This window comes from Coregonus lavaretus (genome assembly GCF_964263955.1).
Source record: "Coregonus lavaretus genome assembly, chromosome: 20".
Classification (NCBI taxonomy): Eukaryota; Metazoa; Chordata; class Actinopteri; order Salmoniformes; family Salmonidae; genus Coregonus; species Coregonus lavaretus.
Window position 1 is genome coordinate 11,002,072 of NC_140007.1, and position 19,675 is coordinate 11,021,746.

At 42.0% G+C, this 19,675-nt stretch overlaps 1 protein-coding gene across 2 annotated transcripts; it reads left to right on the top strand.

Annotated features, from left to right (window-relative positions):
• Positions 1–4,393: 4,393 nt before the first annotated feature.
• Positions 4,394–19,156, top strand: LOC311148275 (serine/threonine-protein kinase Sgk2-like). Of its 2 annotated transcripts, none has more exons than XM_084185184.1 (13): positions 4,394–4,564; positions 11,610–11,680; positions 13,353–13,411; positions 13,928–13,985; positions 14,369–14,452; positions 15,092–15,223; positions 15,624–15,736; positions 15,842–15,878; positions 16,051–16,137; positions 16,259–16,354; positions 17,692–17,847; positions 18,035–18,124; positions 18,577–19,156. In XM_084185184.1, exons 2-13 carry the CDS (start codon positions 11,663–11,665, stop codon positions 18,733–18,735), a joined length of 1,089 nt encoding a protein of 362 aa, XP_084041310.1. In that variant the 5' UTR covers positions 4,394–4,564; positions 11,610–11,662; the 3' UTR covers positions 18,736–19,156. The 2 variants fall into 2 exon arrangements, with proteins under 2 accessions (XP_084041310.1, XP_084041311.1); XM_084185185.1 differs by lacking the exon at positions 4,394–4,564 and adding an exon at positions 5,483–5,635.
• The last annotated feature ends 519 nt before the right edge of the window (positions 19,157–19,675 follow it).

Below are 19,675 nucleotides of genomic sequence, written 5' to 3' on the forward strand. Positions count from 1 at the left end.
GCAGCAAAGCACCCCCACAGCATGATGCTGCCACCCCCGTGCTTCACGGTTGGGATGGTGTTCTTCGGCTTGTAAGCCTTCCCCTTTTTCCTCCAAACATAACGATGGTCATTATGGCCAAACAGTTCATTTTTGTTTCATCAGACCAGAGGACATTTCTCCAAAAAGTACAATATTTGTCCCCATGTGCAGTTGCAAACCTCAGTCTGGCTTTTTTATGGCTGTTTTGGAGCAGTGGCTTCTTCCTTGCTGAGCGGCCTTTCAGGTTATGTCGATATAGGACTTGTTTTACTGTGGATATAGATACTTTTGTACCTGTTTCCTCCAGCATCTTCACAAAGTTATTTGCTGTTGTTCTGGGATTGATTTGCACTTTTTGCACCAAAGTACGTTCTTCTCTAGGAGACTTCCTGAGCGGTATGACGGCTGTGTGGTCCCATGGTGTTTATACGTACAATTGTTGGTACAGATAAACGTGGTACCTTCAGGCATTTGGAAATTGCTCCCAAGGATGAACCAGACTTGTGGAGGTCTACAATTTTTTTTTTCTGAGGTCTTGGCTGTTTTCTTTTGATTTTCCCATGATGTCAAGCAAAGAGGCACTGAGTTTGAAGGTAGGCCTTGAAATACATCCACAGGTACACCTCCAATTGACTCAAATGATGTCAATTAGCCTATCAGAAGCTTCTAAAGCCATAACATCATTTTCCAAGCTGTTTAAAGGCACAGTCAACTTAGTGTATGTAAACTTCTGACCCACAGGAATTGTGATACAGAGAATTATAAGTGAAATAATCTGTCTGTAAACAATTGTTGGAAAAACTACTTGTGTCACATACAAAGTAGATGTCCTAACCGACTTGCCAAAACAATAGTTTGTTAACAAGAAATTTGTGGAGTGGTTGAAAAACAAGTTTTAATGACTCCAACCTAAGTGTATGTAAACTTCCGACTTCAACTGTATGTTCCTAGCGGCCAACATTGCAGTAATATCTAACAATACAAAACAATACACGCAAATCTAAAAAGCTAAATAATGGAATAAAAATATATAGAAATATTAGAATGAGCAATGTCAGAGTCTGGAATGTAAATATACACTACCAGTCAAAAGTTTGGACACACCTACTCAATCAAGTTTTTTTACATTGTAGAATAATAGCGAAGACATCAAAACTATGAAATAACACATATGGAATCATGTAGTAACCACAAAAGTGTTAAACAAATCAAAATATATTTTGTATTTGAGATTCTTCAAATAGCCACCCTTTGCCTTGATGACAGCTTTGCACACTCTTGGCATTCTCTCAACCAGCTTCGTGAGGTAATCAACTGGAATGCATTCAAATTAACAGGTGTGCCTGCTTAAAAGTTAATTTGTAGAATGTATTTCCTTCTTAATGTGTTTGAGCCAATCAGTTGTGTTGTGACAAGGTAGGGGGGGATAGCCCTATCTGGTAAAAAACAAGTCCATATTATGGCAAGAACAGCTCAAATAAGCAAAAGGGAAACGACAGTACATAATTACTTTAAGACATGAAGGTCAGTAAATATGGAAAGATTTCAAGCACTATGACAAAACTGGCTCTCACAAGGACCGCCACAGAAATGGAAGACCCAGAGTTACCTCTGCTGCAGAGGATAAGTTCATTAGAGTTACCAGCCTCAGAAATTGCAGCCCAAAGTAATGCTTCACAGAGTTCAAGTAACAGACACATCTTTTACATTTTTACATTTACATCATTTAGCAGACACTCTTATCCAGAGCGACTTACAAATCTTGACATTAACTGTTCAGAGGGGACTGTGTGAATCAGGCCTTCATGGTTGAATTGCTGCAAAGAAACCACTACTAAATGACACCAATAAGAAGAAGAGACCTGCTTGGGCCAAGAAACACAAGCAATGGACATTAGACCGGTGGAAATGTGTCCTTTTGTCTGCAGTCCAAATTTGAGATGTTTGGTTCAAACCGCTGTGTCTTTGTGAGACGCGGTGTGGGTGAACGGATGATCTCCGCATGTGTAGTTCCCACCGTAAAGCATGGAGGAGGAGGTGTTATGGTGTGGGGGTGCTTTGCTGGTGACACTGTCTGTAATTTATTTAGAATTCAAGGCACACTTAACCAGCATGGCTACCACAGCATTCTGCAGCGATACGCCATCCCATCTGGTTTGGGCTTAGTGGGACTATCATTTGTTTTTCAGTGATTCAGCCCGACAGGATGCTCTCAATGGTGCATATGTAGTTCGTGAGGGTCTTGGTGGGCAAATTTCTTCAGCCTCCTGAGGTTGAAGAGGCGCTGTTGGGCCTTCTTCCCCACACTGTTTTTGTGGATGGACCATTTCAGATTGTCAGTGATGTGTAAGCCGAGGAACTGTGGTCCAGTTGATGTGGATGGGAGCATGCTCCCTCTGCTGTCTCCTGAAGTCCACAATCAGCTCCTTAGTTTTGTTGCAGTTGAGGGAGAGGTTATTTTCCTTGCACCACTCTGCCAAGGCCACCACTCCCTCTGCTCTTGCTGCGCATCTATTCCTCCATCAGTTTTTTAAATATAATTTAGCTGTGATGGCGAGCGGGGATGTAGACCCTGATCAGTCTTCTGTTGTTACATTTGTACAGTTGATACATTGGAGCCGTGCTCAGAGTGAGCAAAGTTGATACATTGTATCAATTCATCCTTGGTTTAACCAAAAGCACAGGCCAGTCTTAATGCCAAAATGTGGTCAGATGCCCCTCTCAAATTTTGTAAAAATGCGGATGGATCCCTATCAGAGTACGTGAGCGGAGCGGAGCTGGAGCAGAGCGAGGAGTGGAGCGTGCCCAGTTTGACTGGAGCATGGAGCAAGATTCCCAAAGGTTGGAGCGTTGGCCTTCTCGCACGCTCCAATTTCTCTCCTGTAGCGCTCCAGTAACGCTCACTTCATGAGCTCAGGGCATGACCGGCCCAGCATGCATTTGTAGTCTACTTGTGTGCTGCTATAGCCCCTTGCTTTAGCTACTGTCATGGAGTTCGCTAAATATTTTCAAAAAGAAACTAATAAAACACACAGGTGCAAAATCAAGGTGACTTACAAAGATGTAGACCAAGAGCAAGAGAGTGAGTGCGGTGATGTAGTGTCCACAAATAAATAATAATTATGAAATCTGAAAGGACGCATATCCCGAAAGCATGATGGTGTACTTACTACATGCATATACTAAAGAAAGGAACGAGGTGGGTAGCTAATTAAGTGTGTCATTGTAGCAAAGTATTTATAAACAAAAAATCAGATCTCTTAAAAGTTTCCTTCATTTTTGTTCTGTTATCTATACAATAGGCCATAATTGATTTTGGGCCAATAGACCTGGCATATTCCAACTTTCATGGAGCTTTCCGTTTTGATTGGGTTATTTTGCCTAAAAACCTTTAGGCCTACCTATATATATATATATATATATATATATATATATATATATATATATATAAATAAATTAAAAAGCTCTGCATCCCTGCCCAGCCAGGCAAGAGTGGCCAAAGGGTGTTCAGCATCCCCAGTGGCTCTGCAAGCATGAAGAGGATATGATCTACTGCTGGCCTGCTCTCCAGGCACCATCACATGAGCCTGAAGCCACAGACTCTGGCCACACTGGTGTTTCTAAAAATGAATGAAAAGGCACTGTAGACTAAGCCTAATAAGGCATTTTTCGTTGAATGTGTATTTAATTCTAAGTAAGTCACAGCCTACATGCGCAATTTATAGACTATAATTATTTAATACAATGAAATGTTGTTTAAATGCAGAGTGCTTATTGTCCCTGACTCCCTACCAGCCTAGTGTGTCGCACTCACAAATGCTTCACAATGTATTTATTTGTAGGCTATAGCCTTGAAATAATTGAAATAATATAGCCTAAATATTTAATTTCCATTCCTTCTTAGGCTCCCTGTCTGGCACCTGACCTATTTAGAGTGTTTATATGGTGTTTAATATGACATGTAGCCTATTTGAAATGATGAGCGCTTCTTACATTCACCTTTTCATGTTTATTAAAATACTTTTCATTCAAATCATATGGTTTGATTTCAATAATTAAAAACCAAATGGTAGGTCCAGGTAGTCACAAAAATAGATGGGTGTTTGTTCAATTGTGATTTTAATTTTAATGAATGGATAGAATTTGGAGCAGCAGTGTGCTGAGAGATTTTTTGTGGAGCCGTTGTAAAGGACGTGGAGCGCCAGAGCAGTGAGCAAGCACCGCTCCATGAGCGATGAGCGGGATATCCGACCGCTCAACTGCGCTCACATCCTCTTCTCCCTTTAGCTCCGCATTGGCATGATTGGTTAACGGTAGGTGGGGGCGGTAGCCTACATCCTGTATAAATTCAAACTCACTTCCTTGACAACTTCTTTCAAAATAGCTCTGCTCTTCTCCTCTAAGCGCAAGAAGTATGAAAGCTCTGAAGTCGGCGGAGGCTGTAAATGCTGTACAGCCACTTCAGACGACGGATTGACCAATCAGAGCCTTTAAGTAGGATTTGCAAGTTTGCTGTCACGCAGCAGTGCCAGAGAGGAAAAAGGTTCGTGACAGGCATGCTTGTGCTTTACAGAAAATAAAACGGCTTCTCTAGCTCAAACGGTACAAATATGATCCATATTACCAGACCAACTTTTTTTTAATCTTCCTGCGCGATTTCATGTGCATCTGATATAATTTCACAAACCAGGTCGCGGGCGGTTTTAAACTAATCTCGGACGCTAAAATTCAGCCCTGGCATTTCAGCCACACCAGCCCACAACCCCCCCCCCCCCCCCCCCACACCCACCACCCTCCTTTCAGGGTTAAATTTCAGCTGAACTTTGAGAGGACAGTTGCCTAACTACTTTAAAAAGCGTGTTTCTCTCAAAGAGCTATAAAACTAAAGTAATTAGCCGTATTAGACTGAAATAAATAAGTTCATGTTCATTAATTGCTTATTCAAAATATTTGCTGCCACTTCACTCAATCCCGTTTTAAAATTATCCCCCTTCCTAACTACTTTACTAAAACTAACGTGAAATGTTCCCTTGGCCAAATATTCCCAGATTGTCATAAAACAGCCATACATGTGGTCTCGTTTCTGTATCACCAAATTTTGCGCGAGGTTAAAGAGTAGGCTACATGCGCTTCAATTAGCTCGTTCGGTGCAGCGGGAGTAGGGGTGTAGTGCTGCTGGAGTTCACCTAAGCGTTGCTCACAGGAGCTCGGCTACTTCTCACAACGGTGGTAGGTGCTCGTTTAGTAAAGTTAGATCAAAGCTGAATCAATGTCTTAGAAGATCAGATAATTAGTATTCTACATTCCAATATAATAGCATAGTATAACGTTATTATTACACCAAAAACACCACCTTACTTATTTCTTATTAGATTTTAGGATGGTTAGCTGAGTAATCAAGTCCAGACGATAGTGGAGATCCATAAAGTCTGCTAGCGGCTGCCAAGACTAGTTCATTACGTGACCCCAACCAGCCCTGCTATCTGTAGCCTTAAAATGTAGGACAACAACAGCGCTGTGCTCTGAGCTGAGACACTTTACTTCACCCGCGGCACTTCGATCAGTCAGTCGACTAGACAGCACTCAACCAACCGCACGCACGCACCTGTGACAGGTAGGCTTGAACTCAGTTTTAACATTGAGAATGTACATAATGTACTGTAAAATGTAGCCTACAGATGTTTTTATACATTTATGGTTAGTGGTGAATGCAGGGCCGGTCCTTGCCATTCTGCCGCCATAGGTAGGCTGGACAATAGAACATTGGCTAAACTGGAACACTAGCGCGAGCCCATAGCAAATTAATTGAATCGAACGTTTGCAGAGCCTATTTTGACTGGAATTATGCTTAGAATTCCATTTCGCCTAAATGGCACCAACAAATGTATACCTTTTCATTTTACCACTACAATCTGTTCTTAGGACAAAACTGAAAAATAACAACTTGTGTAGAAAGTAAACATCCACACCTCGATGGTGTCAACTGTGCTTATGTCTGCATAACGAGGAAGTAGGAAATAAATGTCAACTTCTGACTATTTCTGGTCTAGCGATCGATGACAATGGAGTACGCTGCCCAGCCTTACATAATTAGAAAGAGGAGATTGTCGTGATTAAAATGGTGTCCTACTTGAAAAAATTTAAATATACTCATTGCGAGATATTTGGCGAAATATACCAGCATGCCTCTCCATAGGAAAACAATGGGGGGAGCTCAGCATTCCAAGGGCAAAAAGTATTTAGGGGCTAGCGTTTGACGACAACGGAGTATGATGCCCAGCTTTACATAATTCGAAAGAGGAGATTCTCATGATTAAAATGGTGCCCGACTTTTTGGCGAAATAGACAGACATACCTATATTTCCCCTATAGGAAACAATGTGACGACCTCAAAGTTACATGAGTAATTTTTTGTTGTTGTTGACGTTTTAACCACCAGCAATTGGTTCAACCTGGGCAGGTCTCATTGCCAACAATAGCAAAGCAGACATTGTGACGTAGAACAATGGGCTGGGAATAAAACATTCGGAAGGCGAGTTGGTGCCACGGTGCTCAATAGTACTAATAGGAGCTGGCAGGGTGAAAAATGCCCTAAAATAAGGCCTGTTTTTTCGTGATTACTTCAAAACTACGGCAAGCAGCTGGGACATATGGTAATATTATGAAACTGGGCTCCACGGCGGATGCAATGAACTTGTTTTTATCAGAAAAAAGCTAGAATAGACCCAGTCCCAATGAGGTTGAAAATACATAAAAAATAGTTTTTTCCAGACATTGACCTTAGGTTCAATTTAGGTTCTGAATGAAAGTTGAAAATACAGTGAGGGAAAAAAGTATTTGATCCCCTGCTGATTTTGTACGTTTGCCCACTGACAAAGAAATGATCAGTCTATAATTTTAATGGTAGGTTTATTTGAACAGTGAGAGACAGAATAACAACACAAAAATCCAGAGAAACACATGTCAAAAATGTTATAAATTGATTTGCATTTTAATGAGGGAAATAAGTATTTGACCCCCTCTCAATCAGAAAGATTTCTGGCTCCCAGGTATCTTTTATACAGGTAACGAGCTGAGATTAGGAGCACACTCTGAAAGGGAGTGCTCCTAATATCAGCTTGTTACCTGTATAAAAGACACCTGTCCACAGAAGCAATCAATCAATCAGATTACAAACTCTCCACCATGGCCAAGACCAAAGAGCTCTCCAAGGATGTCAGGGACAAGATTGTAGACCTACACAAGGCTGGAATGGGCTATAAGACCATCGCCAAGCAGCTTGGTGAGAAGGTGACAACAGTTGGTGCGATTATTCGCAAATGGAAGAAACACAAAAGAACTGTCAATCTCCCTCAGCCTGGGGCTCCATGCAAGATCTCACCTCGTGGAATTGCAATGATCATGAGAACAGTGAGGAATCAGCCCAGAACTACACGGGAGTATCTTGTCAATGATCTCAATGCAGCTGGGACCATAGTCACCAAGAAAACAATTGGTAACACACTACGCCGTGAAGGACTGAAATCCTGCAGCGCCCGCAAGGTCCCCCTGCTCAAGAAAGCACATATACATGCCCGTCTAAAGTTTGCCAATGAACATCTGAATGATTCAGAGGAGAACTGGGTGAAAGTGTTGTGGTCAGATGAGACCAAAATCGAGCTCTTTGGCATCAACTCAACTCGCCGTGTTTGGAGGAGGAGGAATGCTGCCTATGACCCCAAGAACACCATCCCCACCGTCAAACATGGAGGTGGAAACATTATGCTTTGGGGGTGTTAAGGGGACAGGACAACTTCACTGCATCAAAGGGACGATGGACGGGGCCATGTACCGTCAAATCTTGGGTGAGAACCTCCTTCCCACAGCCAGGGCATTGAAAGTGGGTTGTGGATGGGTATTCCAGCATGACAATGACCCAAACCACACGGCCAAGGCAACAAAGGAGTGGCTCAAGAAGAAGCACATTAAGGTCCTGGAGTGGCCTAGCCAGTCTCCAGACCTTAATCCCATAGAAAATCTGTGGAGGGAGCTGAAGGTTTGAGTTGCCAAACGTCAGCCTCGAAACCTTAAGATCTGAAAGAGGAGTGGGACAAAATCCCTCCTGAGATGTGTGCAAACCTGGTGGCCAACTGCAAGAAACGTCTGACCTCTGTGATTGCCAACAAGGGTTTTGCCACCAAGTACTAAGTCATGTTTTGCAGAGGGGTCAAATACTTATTTCCCTCATTAAAATGCAAATCAATTTATAACGTTTTTGACAGGTGTTTTTCTGGATTTTGTTGTTGTTATTCTGTCTCTCACTGTTCAAATAAACCTACCATTAAAATTATAGATTGATCATTTCTTTGTCAGTGGGAAAACGTACAAAATCAGCAGGGGATCAAATACTTTTTTCCCTCACTGTAAGTAATTTATAGACGTCTATGTTTGGTCCAAATCAAGGCTGTTCCAGACCGGACAAAATCTGAACCAAACATAGAAGTCTATGATTAGTTCAGATTTGGTCCGAACCGGACCAAAAATCAATGTCTGTGGATGTGGAAATCAAGGCCGGTTCGGAACTGCTCCAAAAAAATAAGTCCAAAAGGCGTCAAAGTCGGTCCGTGCTTACTGAGGTGTAGCCTACAGTGTTGTCTGAAATTAAATTTTATGAATGCCCATCTATGTGGTAAGCCTATCATTTGTAAAACACCAAAAAACGACGTCCGGACAGGACCAAAAAAAGGCGTCCAAAAGACGTCGGGTCGTGCTTACTGGGGTGTAGCCTACCATGTCCGCCCACAATGGAATTTTATGAATGCCCATCCATGTGGTAGGCCCACCGTTTGTAAAACAGGCCATTGCATTGGCTTTATTAGTCCTGATTCTTGTGACTAATCAATTAGGCTATTTAAGCTCTGAATATCAGCTACCCAACTTTATCAGGAGTTATCGTGAGCCTATTTGCAATGTGTTTACACAGTGAGGGAAATGCAGAAGTATTTTCTTTTTTGCTATGATCAGCTTGTCAAAAATGTATGGATACAAACTTGAAACCACTGATCATGACAATGGGGTGAAACTCCTGGACAACAGTTGTAATTATCCATTCCATATTTTCCATTTTACTTTGACCTGTCCTGTTTTTAGGAAATGTTGTTTGTTGACATGACAGCACTTTCTTTTTTTGATTGAGCACCATTTAGGTTAGACCATTTGATCGTAGAAACCTGCATGATGTAAAGAGTGTCATTACATGATCATACATTTTATCTCCAGCCTGTAGGCTACAGAAAAGACCACATACTCTTTCTACCATATCCTATATCTTCTCCATGATTTATGTTAGATACTTTTTTTGACAGAACGTTGGTGGAGTGCTGCAGAGATGCGTCTCTCCAACAGCACCCTGGAGAGGCGCGCTGGGAATGGACAAGCAACATATTTTGCGCCTTTGTCAAAGTGTGCACTATTTATCAAAGGGTGGCATCAGCGCTCTCCTAAAAAAGCCATTTGCGACTGGTTGAGAGAAATTGTCATTGTTTTTGGGCAGAATTAAGTGAGGTTTTATGTGTTGTTGTTGGAGGTGCGTCTTGGTGAGTTTAACTCAGAAAATGCCGCCCTCGTCAACCTTCCGCCATAGGTGGCCGCCTAATCCTGCCTAATGAGTGGGCTGAATACTTTACATAAGTATTCAGACCCTTTGCTATGAGACTCGAAATTGAGCTCAGGTGCATCCTGTTTCCATTGAACCTCTTTGATGTTTCTACAATTTGATTGGAGTCCACCTGTGGTAAATTCAATTGATTGGACATGATTTGGAAAGGCACACACCTGTCTATATAAGGTCCAAGTTGACAGCGCATGTCAGAGCAAAAACCAAGCCATGAGGTCGAAGGAATTGTCCGTGACAGGATTGTGTCGAGGAAAGGGTACCAGAAAATGTTGGCAGCATTGAAGGTCACCAAGAACACTGTGGCCTCCATCATTCTTAAACGGAAGAAGTTTGGAACCACCAAGACTCTTCCTAGAGCAGACCACCCCACCAAACTGAGTAATCGTGGAAGAAGGGCCTTGGTCAGGGAGGTGACCAAGAAACCGATGGTCACTCTGACAGAGTTCCACAGTTCCTCTGTGGAGATGGGAGAACATTCCAGAAGGACAACCATTTCTGTAGCACTCCACCAATCAGGCCTTTACAGTAGAGTGGTCAGACGGAAGTCACTCCTCAGTAAAAGGCACATGACAGCCCGCTTGGAGTTTGCCAAAAGGCACCTAAAGGATTCTCTGGTCTGATGAAACCAAGATTGAACTCTTTGGCCTGAATACCAAGCGTCACGTCTTGTGGAAACCTGGCAACATTCCTACGGTGAAGCATGGTGTTGGCAGCATCATGCTGTGGTGATGTTTTTCAGTGGCAAGGACTGGGAGACGTAGTCAGGATCAAGGGAAAGATGAACGGAGCAAAGTACAGAGAGATCCTTCCAACAGGACAATGACCCTAAGCACACAGCCAAGACAATGCAGGAGTGGCTTCGGGACAAGTCTTTAAATGTCCTTGAGTGGCCGAGGCAGAGCCCGGACTTGAACCCGATCGAACATCTCTGGAGAGACCTGAAAACAGCTGTGCAGCGACACTCCCCATCCAACCTGACAGAGCTTGAGAGGATCTGCAGAGAAGAATGGAAGGAACTCCTCAAATACAGGTGTGCCAAGCTTGTAGCGTCATACCCAATAAGACTCGAGGCTGTAATCACTGCCAAAGGTGCTTCAACAAAGTACTGAGTAAAGGGTCTGAATACTTATGTAAATATGATATTAACGGGTTTAAAAAAAAATACATTTTCAAACATTTCTAAAAACCTGTTTTTGCTTTTTCATTATGGGGTATTGTGTGTAGATTGATGAGGGAAAAAACAATTTAATCAATTTTAGAATAAGGCTGTAACGTAACAAAATGTGGAAAAGGTCAAGGGGTCTTTCCAAATGCACTGTATTTATGCATGTTTTATGCTGCATTTTTTATAGTTTGTAAGCACCCCATTTGCAATATGTGCATGTATTTACACAATGGTATAATCTGAGAATATAAGGCCTATAATAATTCCAAAGCCCTAATTAGAGGGTAATACACTTGACTGTAGACATAGATATCAGCCTTCAAATGGGTTTCTAACTTTCCACACCTCTACTGTAGCAAATTACTATCTACTCTTCAGGACATATGGCTGATCCACTGTATTTATTCAGTAGGGCTAAAGGTTAAACATTTCTTAAGACCGAGGAAGGAACATTTCAAAACATTCATACATTCTTGGCAAGTGACTGTGTGTGGGGGAGATTAGAGTTGGTTTGAATAATGACCTAAGCCATCCTGCACACATTTGTGGACATGGGAATGGCAAAATAATATTTGCCATGTAAAGGTGTCCACTGATATGAACTCTCCAAAACACCAAATGTCCTTTGTTGTGTGTGCGTTGGGTTTCAAACCAGAACTACCAGTTTCTCAGGGTCAGGCTGGCATAGGGGGACCAGCAGTAGAGTCACACACTGACGGGGTGCTATCAAATCATTATGTTCCTATTGTGTCCTCTTTGTAATGACAGGTCTGTGAAGCACTGATGTAGGCTCCCCGGTGGGAAAGGAATGGACCAAGGCCATGGCGAATTGTAATCCAGTGAGTGTTTCTGTCTGTACAGTCGTGGTCAAAAGTTGAGAATGACACAAATACTAATTTTCACAAAGTCTGCTGCCTCAGTTTTGATGATGTCAATTTGCATATACTCTAGAATGTTATGAAGAGTGATACGATGAATTGCAATTAATTGCAAAGTCCCTCTTTGCCATGAAAATGAATTTAATCCCCAAAAAACATTTCCACTGCATTTCAGCCCAGCCACAAAAGGACCAGCTGACATCATGTCAGTGATTCTCTCGTTAACACAGGTGAGAGTGTTGACGAGGACAAGGCTGGAGATCACTCTGTCATGCTGATTGAGTTAGAATAACAGACTGGAAGCTTTAAAAGGAGGGTGGTGCTTGAAATCATTGTTCTTCCTCTGTTAACCATGGTTACCTGCAAGGAAACATGTGCAGTCATCATTGCTTTGCACAAAAAGGGCTTCGCAGGCAAGGATATTGCTGCTAGTAAGATTGCACCTAAATCAACAATTTTTCGGATCATCAAGAACTTCAAGGAGAGAGGTTCAACTGTTGTGAAGAAGGCTTCAGGGCGCCCAAGAAAGTCCAGCAAGCGCCAGGACCGTCTCCTAAAGTTGATTCAGCTGCAGGATCGGGGCACCACCAGTGCAGAGCTTGCTCAGGAATGGCAGCAGGCAGGTGTGAGTGCATCTGCACGCACATTGAGGCAAAGACTTTTGGAGGATGGCCTGGTGTCAAGAAGGGCAGCGAGGAAGCCACTTCTCTCCAGGAAAAACATCAGGGACAGACTGATATTCTGCAAAAGGTACAGGGATTGGACTGCTGAGGACTGGGGTAAAGTCATTTTCTCTGATGAATCCCCTTTCCGATTGTTTGGGGCATCCGGAAAACACCTTGTCCGGAGAAGACAAGGTGAGCGCTACCATCAGTCCTGTGTCATGCCAACAGTAAAGCATCCTGAGACCATTCATGTGTGGGGTTGCTTCTCAGCCAAGGGAGTGGGCTCACTCACAATTTTGCCTAAGAACACAGCCATAAATAAAGAATGGTACCAACACATCCTCCGAGAGCAACTTCTCCCAACCATCCAAGAACAGTTTGGTGAGGAACAATGCCTTTTCCAGCATGATGGAGCACCTTGCCATAAGGCAAAAGTGATAACTAAGTGGCTCGGGGAACAAAACATCGACATTTTGGGTCCATGGCCAGGAAACACCCCAGACCTTAATCCCATTGAGAACTTGTGGTCGATCCTCGAGGCAGATGGACAAACAAAAACCCACAAATTCTGACAAACTCCAAGCATTGATTATGCAAGAACTGGCTGCCATCAGTCAGGATGTGGCCCAGAGGTTAATTGACAGCATGCCAGGGCGGATTGCAGAGGTCTTGAAAAAGAAGGCTCAACACTGCAAATATTGACTCTTTGCATAAACTTAAAAGCCTTTGACACTTATGGAATGCTTGTAATTATACTTCAGTATACCATAGTAACATCTGACCAAAATATCTCATAACACTGAAGCAGCGAACTTTGTGAAGACCAATACTTTTGTCATTCTCAAAACGTTTGACCACGACTGTAGTATGCTATGCTACAGTCAATAAAGGATTTAATCCTATTTTTGGTACTGGTTGTTTACACTGCTTTGCTCTATCATGTATCGTTTTTTCTATTTGTCTTCTAGCTTAGATCACCGTCCTCCACCCTCAGTGAGGTCAACCTGGGACCCTCAGCAAACCCACAGTATGTACAGTATTAAGAGTCATGGATTTCAATGATTCATAATGCCACGTAGAACTGACATCTGGTAACCCTTTACCAATAGAATTGTGATCCTGATGCATTAATTGACAAAACTATTTTCACCTCGATATGATGCCATACATCAATTGCAACCACTAACATACATTGCTGTACTTTGCTTTTGAGACTTGGGGCTCTTTTCAATCCGCGTCGTGGAAAGGAAGCTTTATAGCGTGATTGAAATTTAAAGGCAATGTTCCTGCTTTAGTGGAGACTGTATTCACGATAAACACTGCATATGTCGGCTCAATCTGAAATGACCTTTACATTTCTATCGTGGAATCTGTAATGCTTCAGCTTTACAGATTGAATAGAGCCCTTGATCGAAAATGTTATTTCATGCATCATACCAGAGTCATGTTGCGAGACGGTTGTTCTGCCATAACCTGTTATGATAAGTGTAATGTCAATCTGTATGACACAGATATCTGTATCATCATTCCTGTCTTGTTTCAGTGCCAAGCCCACTGACTTTGACTTCTTGGCTGTTATTGGAAAAGGGACCTTTGGGAAGGTAAGACAGACTACACTGCTGTCTGCCTGATAAAAGGCTGCATGCCTTCATCAATGATTAACTCAGTCTATGCAGGACTGTTAAGGTTACCTTGATGAAAAGGCAAAAACAAAACAATGAATGAGGATAAAGAGTTTTTGACAAATTGTACTCAGGATAAGCAGCCATTTTTAATTCTTCCAGTTCATTTGCAGTCCTTTGTCATTGTGTCTATGACTACTTCATTTCTATATTTTGTGTGGCTGTTAATCAAATATGTTATTTGTGTGTACTCATTCCCCTTCTAGATTGATTTAAGATATGTTTATGATAAGAGTGTCATATTAGTAGGTGAAGTGTTGAGTAAACAACCAGAGATTTATTGGCAACCACCCTACATCCAGGTCCTGCTCGCCAAGCTCAAAGCTGACAACAAATTCTATGCAGTCAAAGTTTTACAGAAGAAAGTCATCCTGAAGAAAAATGAGGTTGGTCTATAAACGTTTAGTTTAGTTATTCATTATCACAACAAACTCACATAAGAATTCTTTATTTTCTGTGATAAAGGTCCATTAAATTACACTAATAAAACCCTTTATGTCAGTATATATTCAACGTGTTTATGAATTTCTGTGTAGCAGAACTGGTTTAGCCTAAATCTGTTGTGTGTTTCTAAGAAAGATAACATCCTAATCTAATCTGAGGTGTGTTCTGTCCTTTGTACTCTGACAGACTGATTATACAGCCCCAAGTCTCTATTGTGTGTTTCTTACAAACTGTACATCCCTATAATCAAAACGGTTTTATTCCCTTAGTTTTGTATCACTTGATAGTTATAAGCAAATTAATCTTGGACTTTCTGAGCTACCTACAGACACACGTTATAGCTGTCTGACAGACCTAGTCAGATGAGTGTAGGCGGCTGTACTTGTGACATAAAGCAGCATAAATAACACTGAGGACCTTGTAGGAAAGAGGTGTCTCGCTCTCTCTCCCCACTCTTTCTGTATATTGTCTCTTGTCTCGCGCTTGGGGTTGATGCAGTGGTGGTGACAGGGGCCTGTATTCTGCTGTGTCCTACCCTCTGCCTCGTGTCCGCTGGTTCAATGCTGCTTTGTGTCCTCTAGCAAAAGAACATCATGGCAGAGAGGAACGTGCTGCTGAAGAGCTTGAAGCACCCTTTCCTGGTGGGCCTCCACTACTCCTTCCAGACCGCAGAGAAGCTCTACTTTGTCCTGGACTATGTCAATGGGGGAGAGGTACCAAGCTAACGGCCCTGGGTTTCCCGAAAGGTTTCAAATGACTGTTTGGTTATGAAAATGCTAAAAGGAATGGACTGTAGCAATGTTCCTAATAAGTCATCCTTTATTTGTATTAAAGCTGCCAAGCTATTGCCAGCACAGAAGCAGCAGAGCAGTGTGTCATAGCCCCAAGCCATGGGCTTAGTCACACTGTACTCCCATTTAATCATCGGCTCAGTCCAAAGTCTCTCTGTATCACAGTATTATGAGGAGTTAATAATGTAGTGCTAGTAATATGACATGCTTTGTCAGAGCCCAGGAGACTGACAGTTAAAACAACAAGACAGAACTGTTTTCTCTCTCCTTGCATCTCTAACCTCTTTCTCTCCCTCTCAATCCATCTCTCTCTGTCTTGTAGATCTTCTTCCACCTGCAGAGGGATCGGTGCTTCTTGGAGCCGAGGGCTCGGTTCTATGCTGCTGAGGTTGCCAGTGCCATCGGCTACCTTCATTCCCTCAACATCGTTTACAGGTCAGACAGTTTGCACAAACACATTCACGTAGAAACAACACGTTATTATGTACAGTATTGAGGTTCAGTGAAATCAGATATCTTTGTTTGTTTGTTCTTATGTAGAGATCTGAAGCCAGAGAATATTCTCTTAGACTCTCAGGTAAGTGTTGACTCATAAAGGGGTGTAAATGTAATTGGATTGTTTTCAATATCTCAACTCACTTCCTTCTCATCTTAGAGAAGATGGTTCAAGATTTCGCAATACAGTATCATATGCAGTCTGTAAGTTCCTGTAAGATTGGGATGGTGCTTAAAACGTGTATGTGTTCCAGGGCCACGTGGTGCTTACAGACTTTGGGCTGTGTAAAGAGGGAGTGGAGCCAGAGACCACCACGTCCACTTTCTGTGGAACCCCTGAGGTGAGGGATAGCCTGAGATTGTGTCTGTGATCAATGATATGTTAATGATAACATATGTCTAATATTCACTTATAGCTCTATATATCCATCTGTGTATTTATCTCTCTCTCTCTCTCTGTAGTATTTGGCCCCTGAGATTCTGCGTAAGGAGCCCTATGACCGCACGGTGGACTGGTGGTGTCTGGGAGCTGTGCTCTATGAGATGATCTATAGTCTTGTACGTTTTTGAATCTTAGCCACCCAAGGCTTTTACTAGCGACATATAGTTCAATGTACTAAAGATGAACAATGGGTAAAGAGGAACAATGAAGATGCTCATCCACATAATATTTGAATGTGTCTATTTTAAAAGGATAAAGCTAAGAACATAAACAACTTCATAGTTAAGAACACTATATCAACATGGAAGAAAATGAAACGTATTCTACAAGAACCAATATCACTCCCTTAAAACACAACCCTATGGAACAAACCTTGGATAGTTTTTTAAGAATTCACCGATAAATTGGTCCACATGGAAAACTAAAGGCATAGAGATCGTAAATGACTAATAGGAAATACATTTATTTCCATGACAGGATTAAAAAGCAATTTTGGATTGACCAATGTAGATATTTTCAAATATGCAACGTAAAAGTTTTATATCATGACATTTTGATTAGGAATCAGAGCAATCTTGAGGGAATCCTATTTGAGTCAGAAAAGGATATTCATATGATAGGTAAGCTATACAAAACCTTGCAGAGAGCCTATCCAACAGTCTCTTAGAACTAAATATAAACTATTGAAACCGAGACTTAAAAATAACTGATATTGGCACAAGATGGAGGGAATGTTGGAACATAACTAATGAAATTACAGTTAATGAAAATGTACGCTTAATCCAGTATAAACTAATGTATAAAATGTATTATACAAGAGACAAAATTCACAAATTCTACAGCACAACGGCAAAGTCATGTCTTAATTGTAAAACTAACAAAGACTCAATAATCCATGCCTTCTGGGAATGTTATAAAGTCCAAAAGTTATGGGCGAAGTTAGAAAGTTGTCTGTCAGAAGTATTACAATGTAAATTTACTTTTATTCCGTCTGTCTGCATATTTGAAGACATGGCATATGAGGGTGCAGTGAGATACCCGATGGGTTGGACGATACTTTTCTCGTCAATCATCTTGAAAAAACGTATACTTAACTGGAAATCAACACAATGGAAAGGTCAAATGCTTTATTATCTAAATGTTGAAAGTGTGTGGTGAAGGAGAGAAACAAAATGGAGCAGTTTGAGACCATGTGACGGAGAGTGATGCGGGCGCTGGAGATAGGGGTGTGAGCTTGTATGTTTTGTATTGTCCAAAAACATCATACTAAAATAAAATAGTTTTTGAATCTTATATAGCTACTGTACTTAGCGCAATCTAAGGCCAACCCAAATATTGTTTACATGTGCAGCAAATGTCCAAGACAATTATGTTACCAACTTCAGGAAATGTTTCTGGAGTAGCTGGTTGCTACAGCGCTGTGTGTCTCTTCTCCGTTCTACTCCGTTTCTAGCCTCCTTTTTACAGCCGGGACATGTCTGAGATGCATGATGGCGTCCTGCACAAGCCTCTGCCGCTGCCCCCAGGGAAGTCAGACGCTGTCTGTAGTCTGCTCCAGAGCCTCCTGCAGAAGGACCAGCACTGCAGGCTGGGAGCCATCGACGACTTTGTGAGTGGCTGACTAGACCCTCTCCATGGACCATGAGTTGCATCTGAAATGGCACCCAAAGCCCAATATAGTGCAGTACTTCTGTCCCATTTCGGAAGCACTCCATGTCTTTGCCAGTTACTGTGTTTCACTAATGTTCATTCAGTTATACATTGCTTATATCTTGTATTCTTGTTTTACTTTACAGTTAGAAATCAAGAACCATGTGTTCTTCTCCCCGATTAACTGGGATGACCTGTACCACAAGCGAATCACTCCTCCATACTACCCCAATGTGGTGAGTTGTTGGAGCGGATGGTCGGGGGGGCGGGGGGGCAGAACATAATCATTTGTACAAAGCAGATTGACCACAACTAAGCCCAAAAATAAATTGTATTTGAAAATAACAAAAATGTCATACCTTGATTACATTGAGACACGATCACATCTCTTTTTTTTATTTGTGGAAATAGTTGGGAACAGATTTCCTACATTTGCTGGGGATTTTACTTTTTTTAACCAAAAACGAACCCCCCCCCTCCCCACTTTGGGGGGCCAAAATAAATTGCCTGTTGCTGACCCCTAGCTTATAACATGCCGGTTGTTTCTTACCATGTTCTCTAACCTTAACGTCTCTTTCTCTAAAACTTTCTCTCACTACCTTTCTTTCCTCGTTTTCACCTTCACTCTGTCCCTCTCTTTTCTCTATCACTTCCCTCCATTCCCTAACATGTCCCCTCTCTCCTCCAGAAAGGGCCAGCGGACATGCAGCACATAGACCCAGAGTTCACCAGAGAGATGGTGTCTAACTCGGTGGGCCGCACCCCTGAGCTCAACGCCAGCACCAGCAGCTCCAACGCCTTCAATGGCTTCTCCTACGTCTGTGGTGAAGAAGACCGCTTCCTCTAAGACAGGGAGGGAGGTCCCTCACAGCACCACCACTGCCTGAGCTCGAGGTAGAAGATACCCCTAACCACATCTAGGATTTAATTCCTCAACCCCAAATCCTAACCTTAACCTCTAAGTCAGGAGGAGAAAAATATATTTGGCCCTTGATTCATCAGTTAGTGGCAACCTCTATCAACTTCATTGGCCACAGCCATAGAAATGGAGCACATGAACAGAATGCATTTTTGTGTAGGCTATGGACGGGGCTGCCACGTCTGTTTATCTAGACATTAGAACAGGCAGACGCAGCAGGCACAAATGATATGTGTGAAACTAGTCGAAACCATATTTCTGCTCTTTTAAGTGCTGTTTTTAATACAAACACGGTGGACTTTCCAAACATTTGTTATTTTGAATTAAAAGTGATGATTGTCAAACAATACATTTTTGTACATTATTGATTTGAATACATGCTGTTTCTGTTATCACTGACTTTTTGTAGATTAGAGGCTTGACTCTATTGTTGCGTCCAGGCATGCTTAAAGGATAGCTCACCCAAATTACAAAATTACCTATTGGTTTCGTTTCCCCTGTCAGCAGTCTATGGACAAGGTTTGACGGCAATTCTAGATGATTCGAACATGCGTGGAAAATGTGCATATCAGTACCATGACTTGAATGGGATTTGTGCCACAAATGCCACAGTCATGGTACTGATATAAGCAGTCTATGGACAAGGTATGACAGCAATCGATGCTTTGGTTTTATTTCCCTGCCACTGTTTCTAAATGTACAAAAGCTGAAGAACATTCGCACATACAGGTACTTTTTTGCAGGTGCAGGAGTTATAGGTGAACTCATAAAAAATTTAAAATAAATTAAAAAAATACACTGCACACTGCTATTCATGCTCCCAGGTGATTTTATTGAAACTAAGTTTCGACCCTTAGGTCTTCATCAG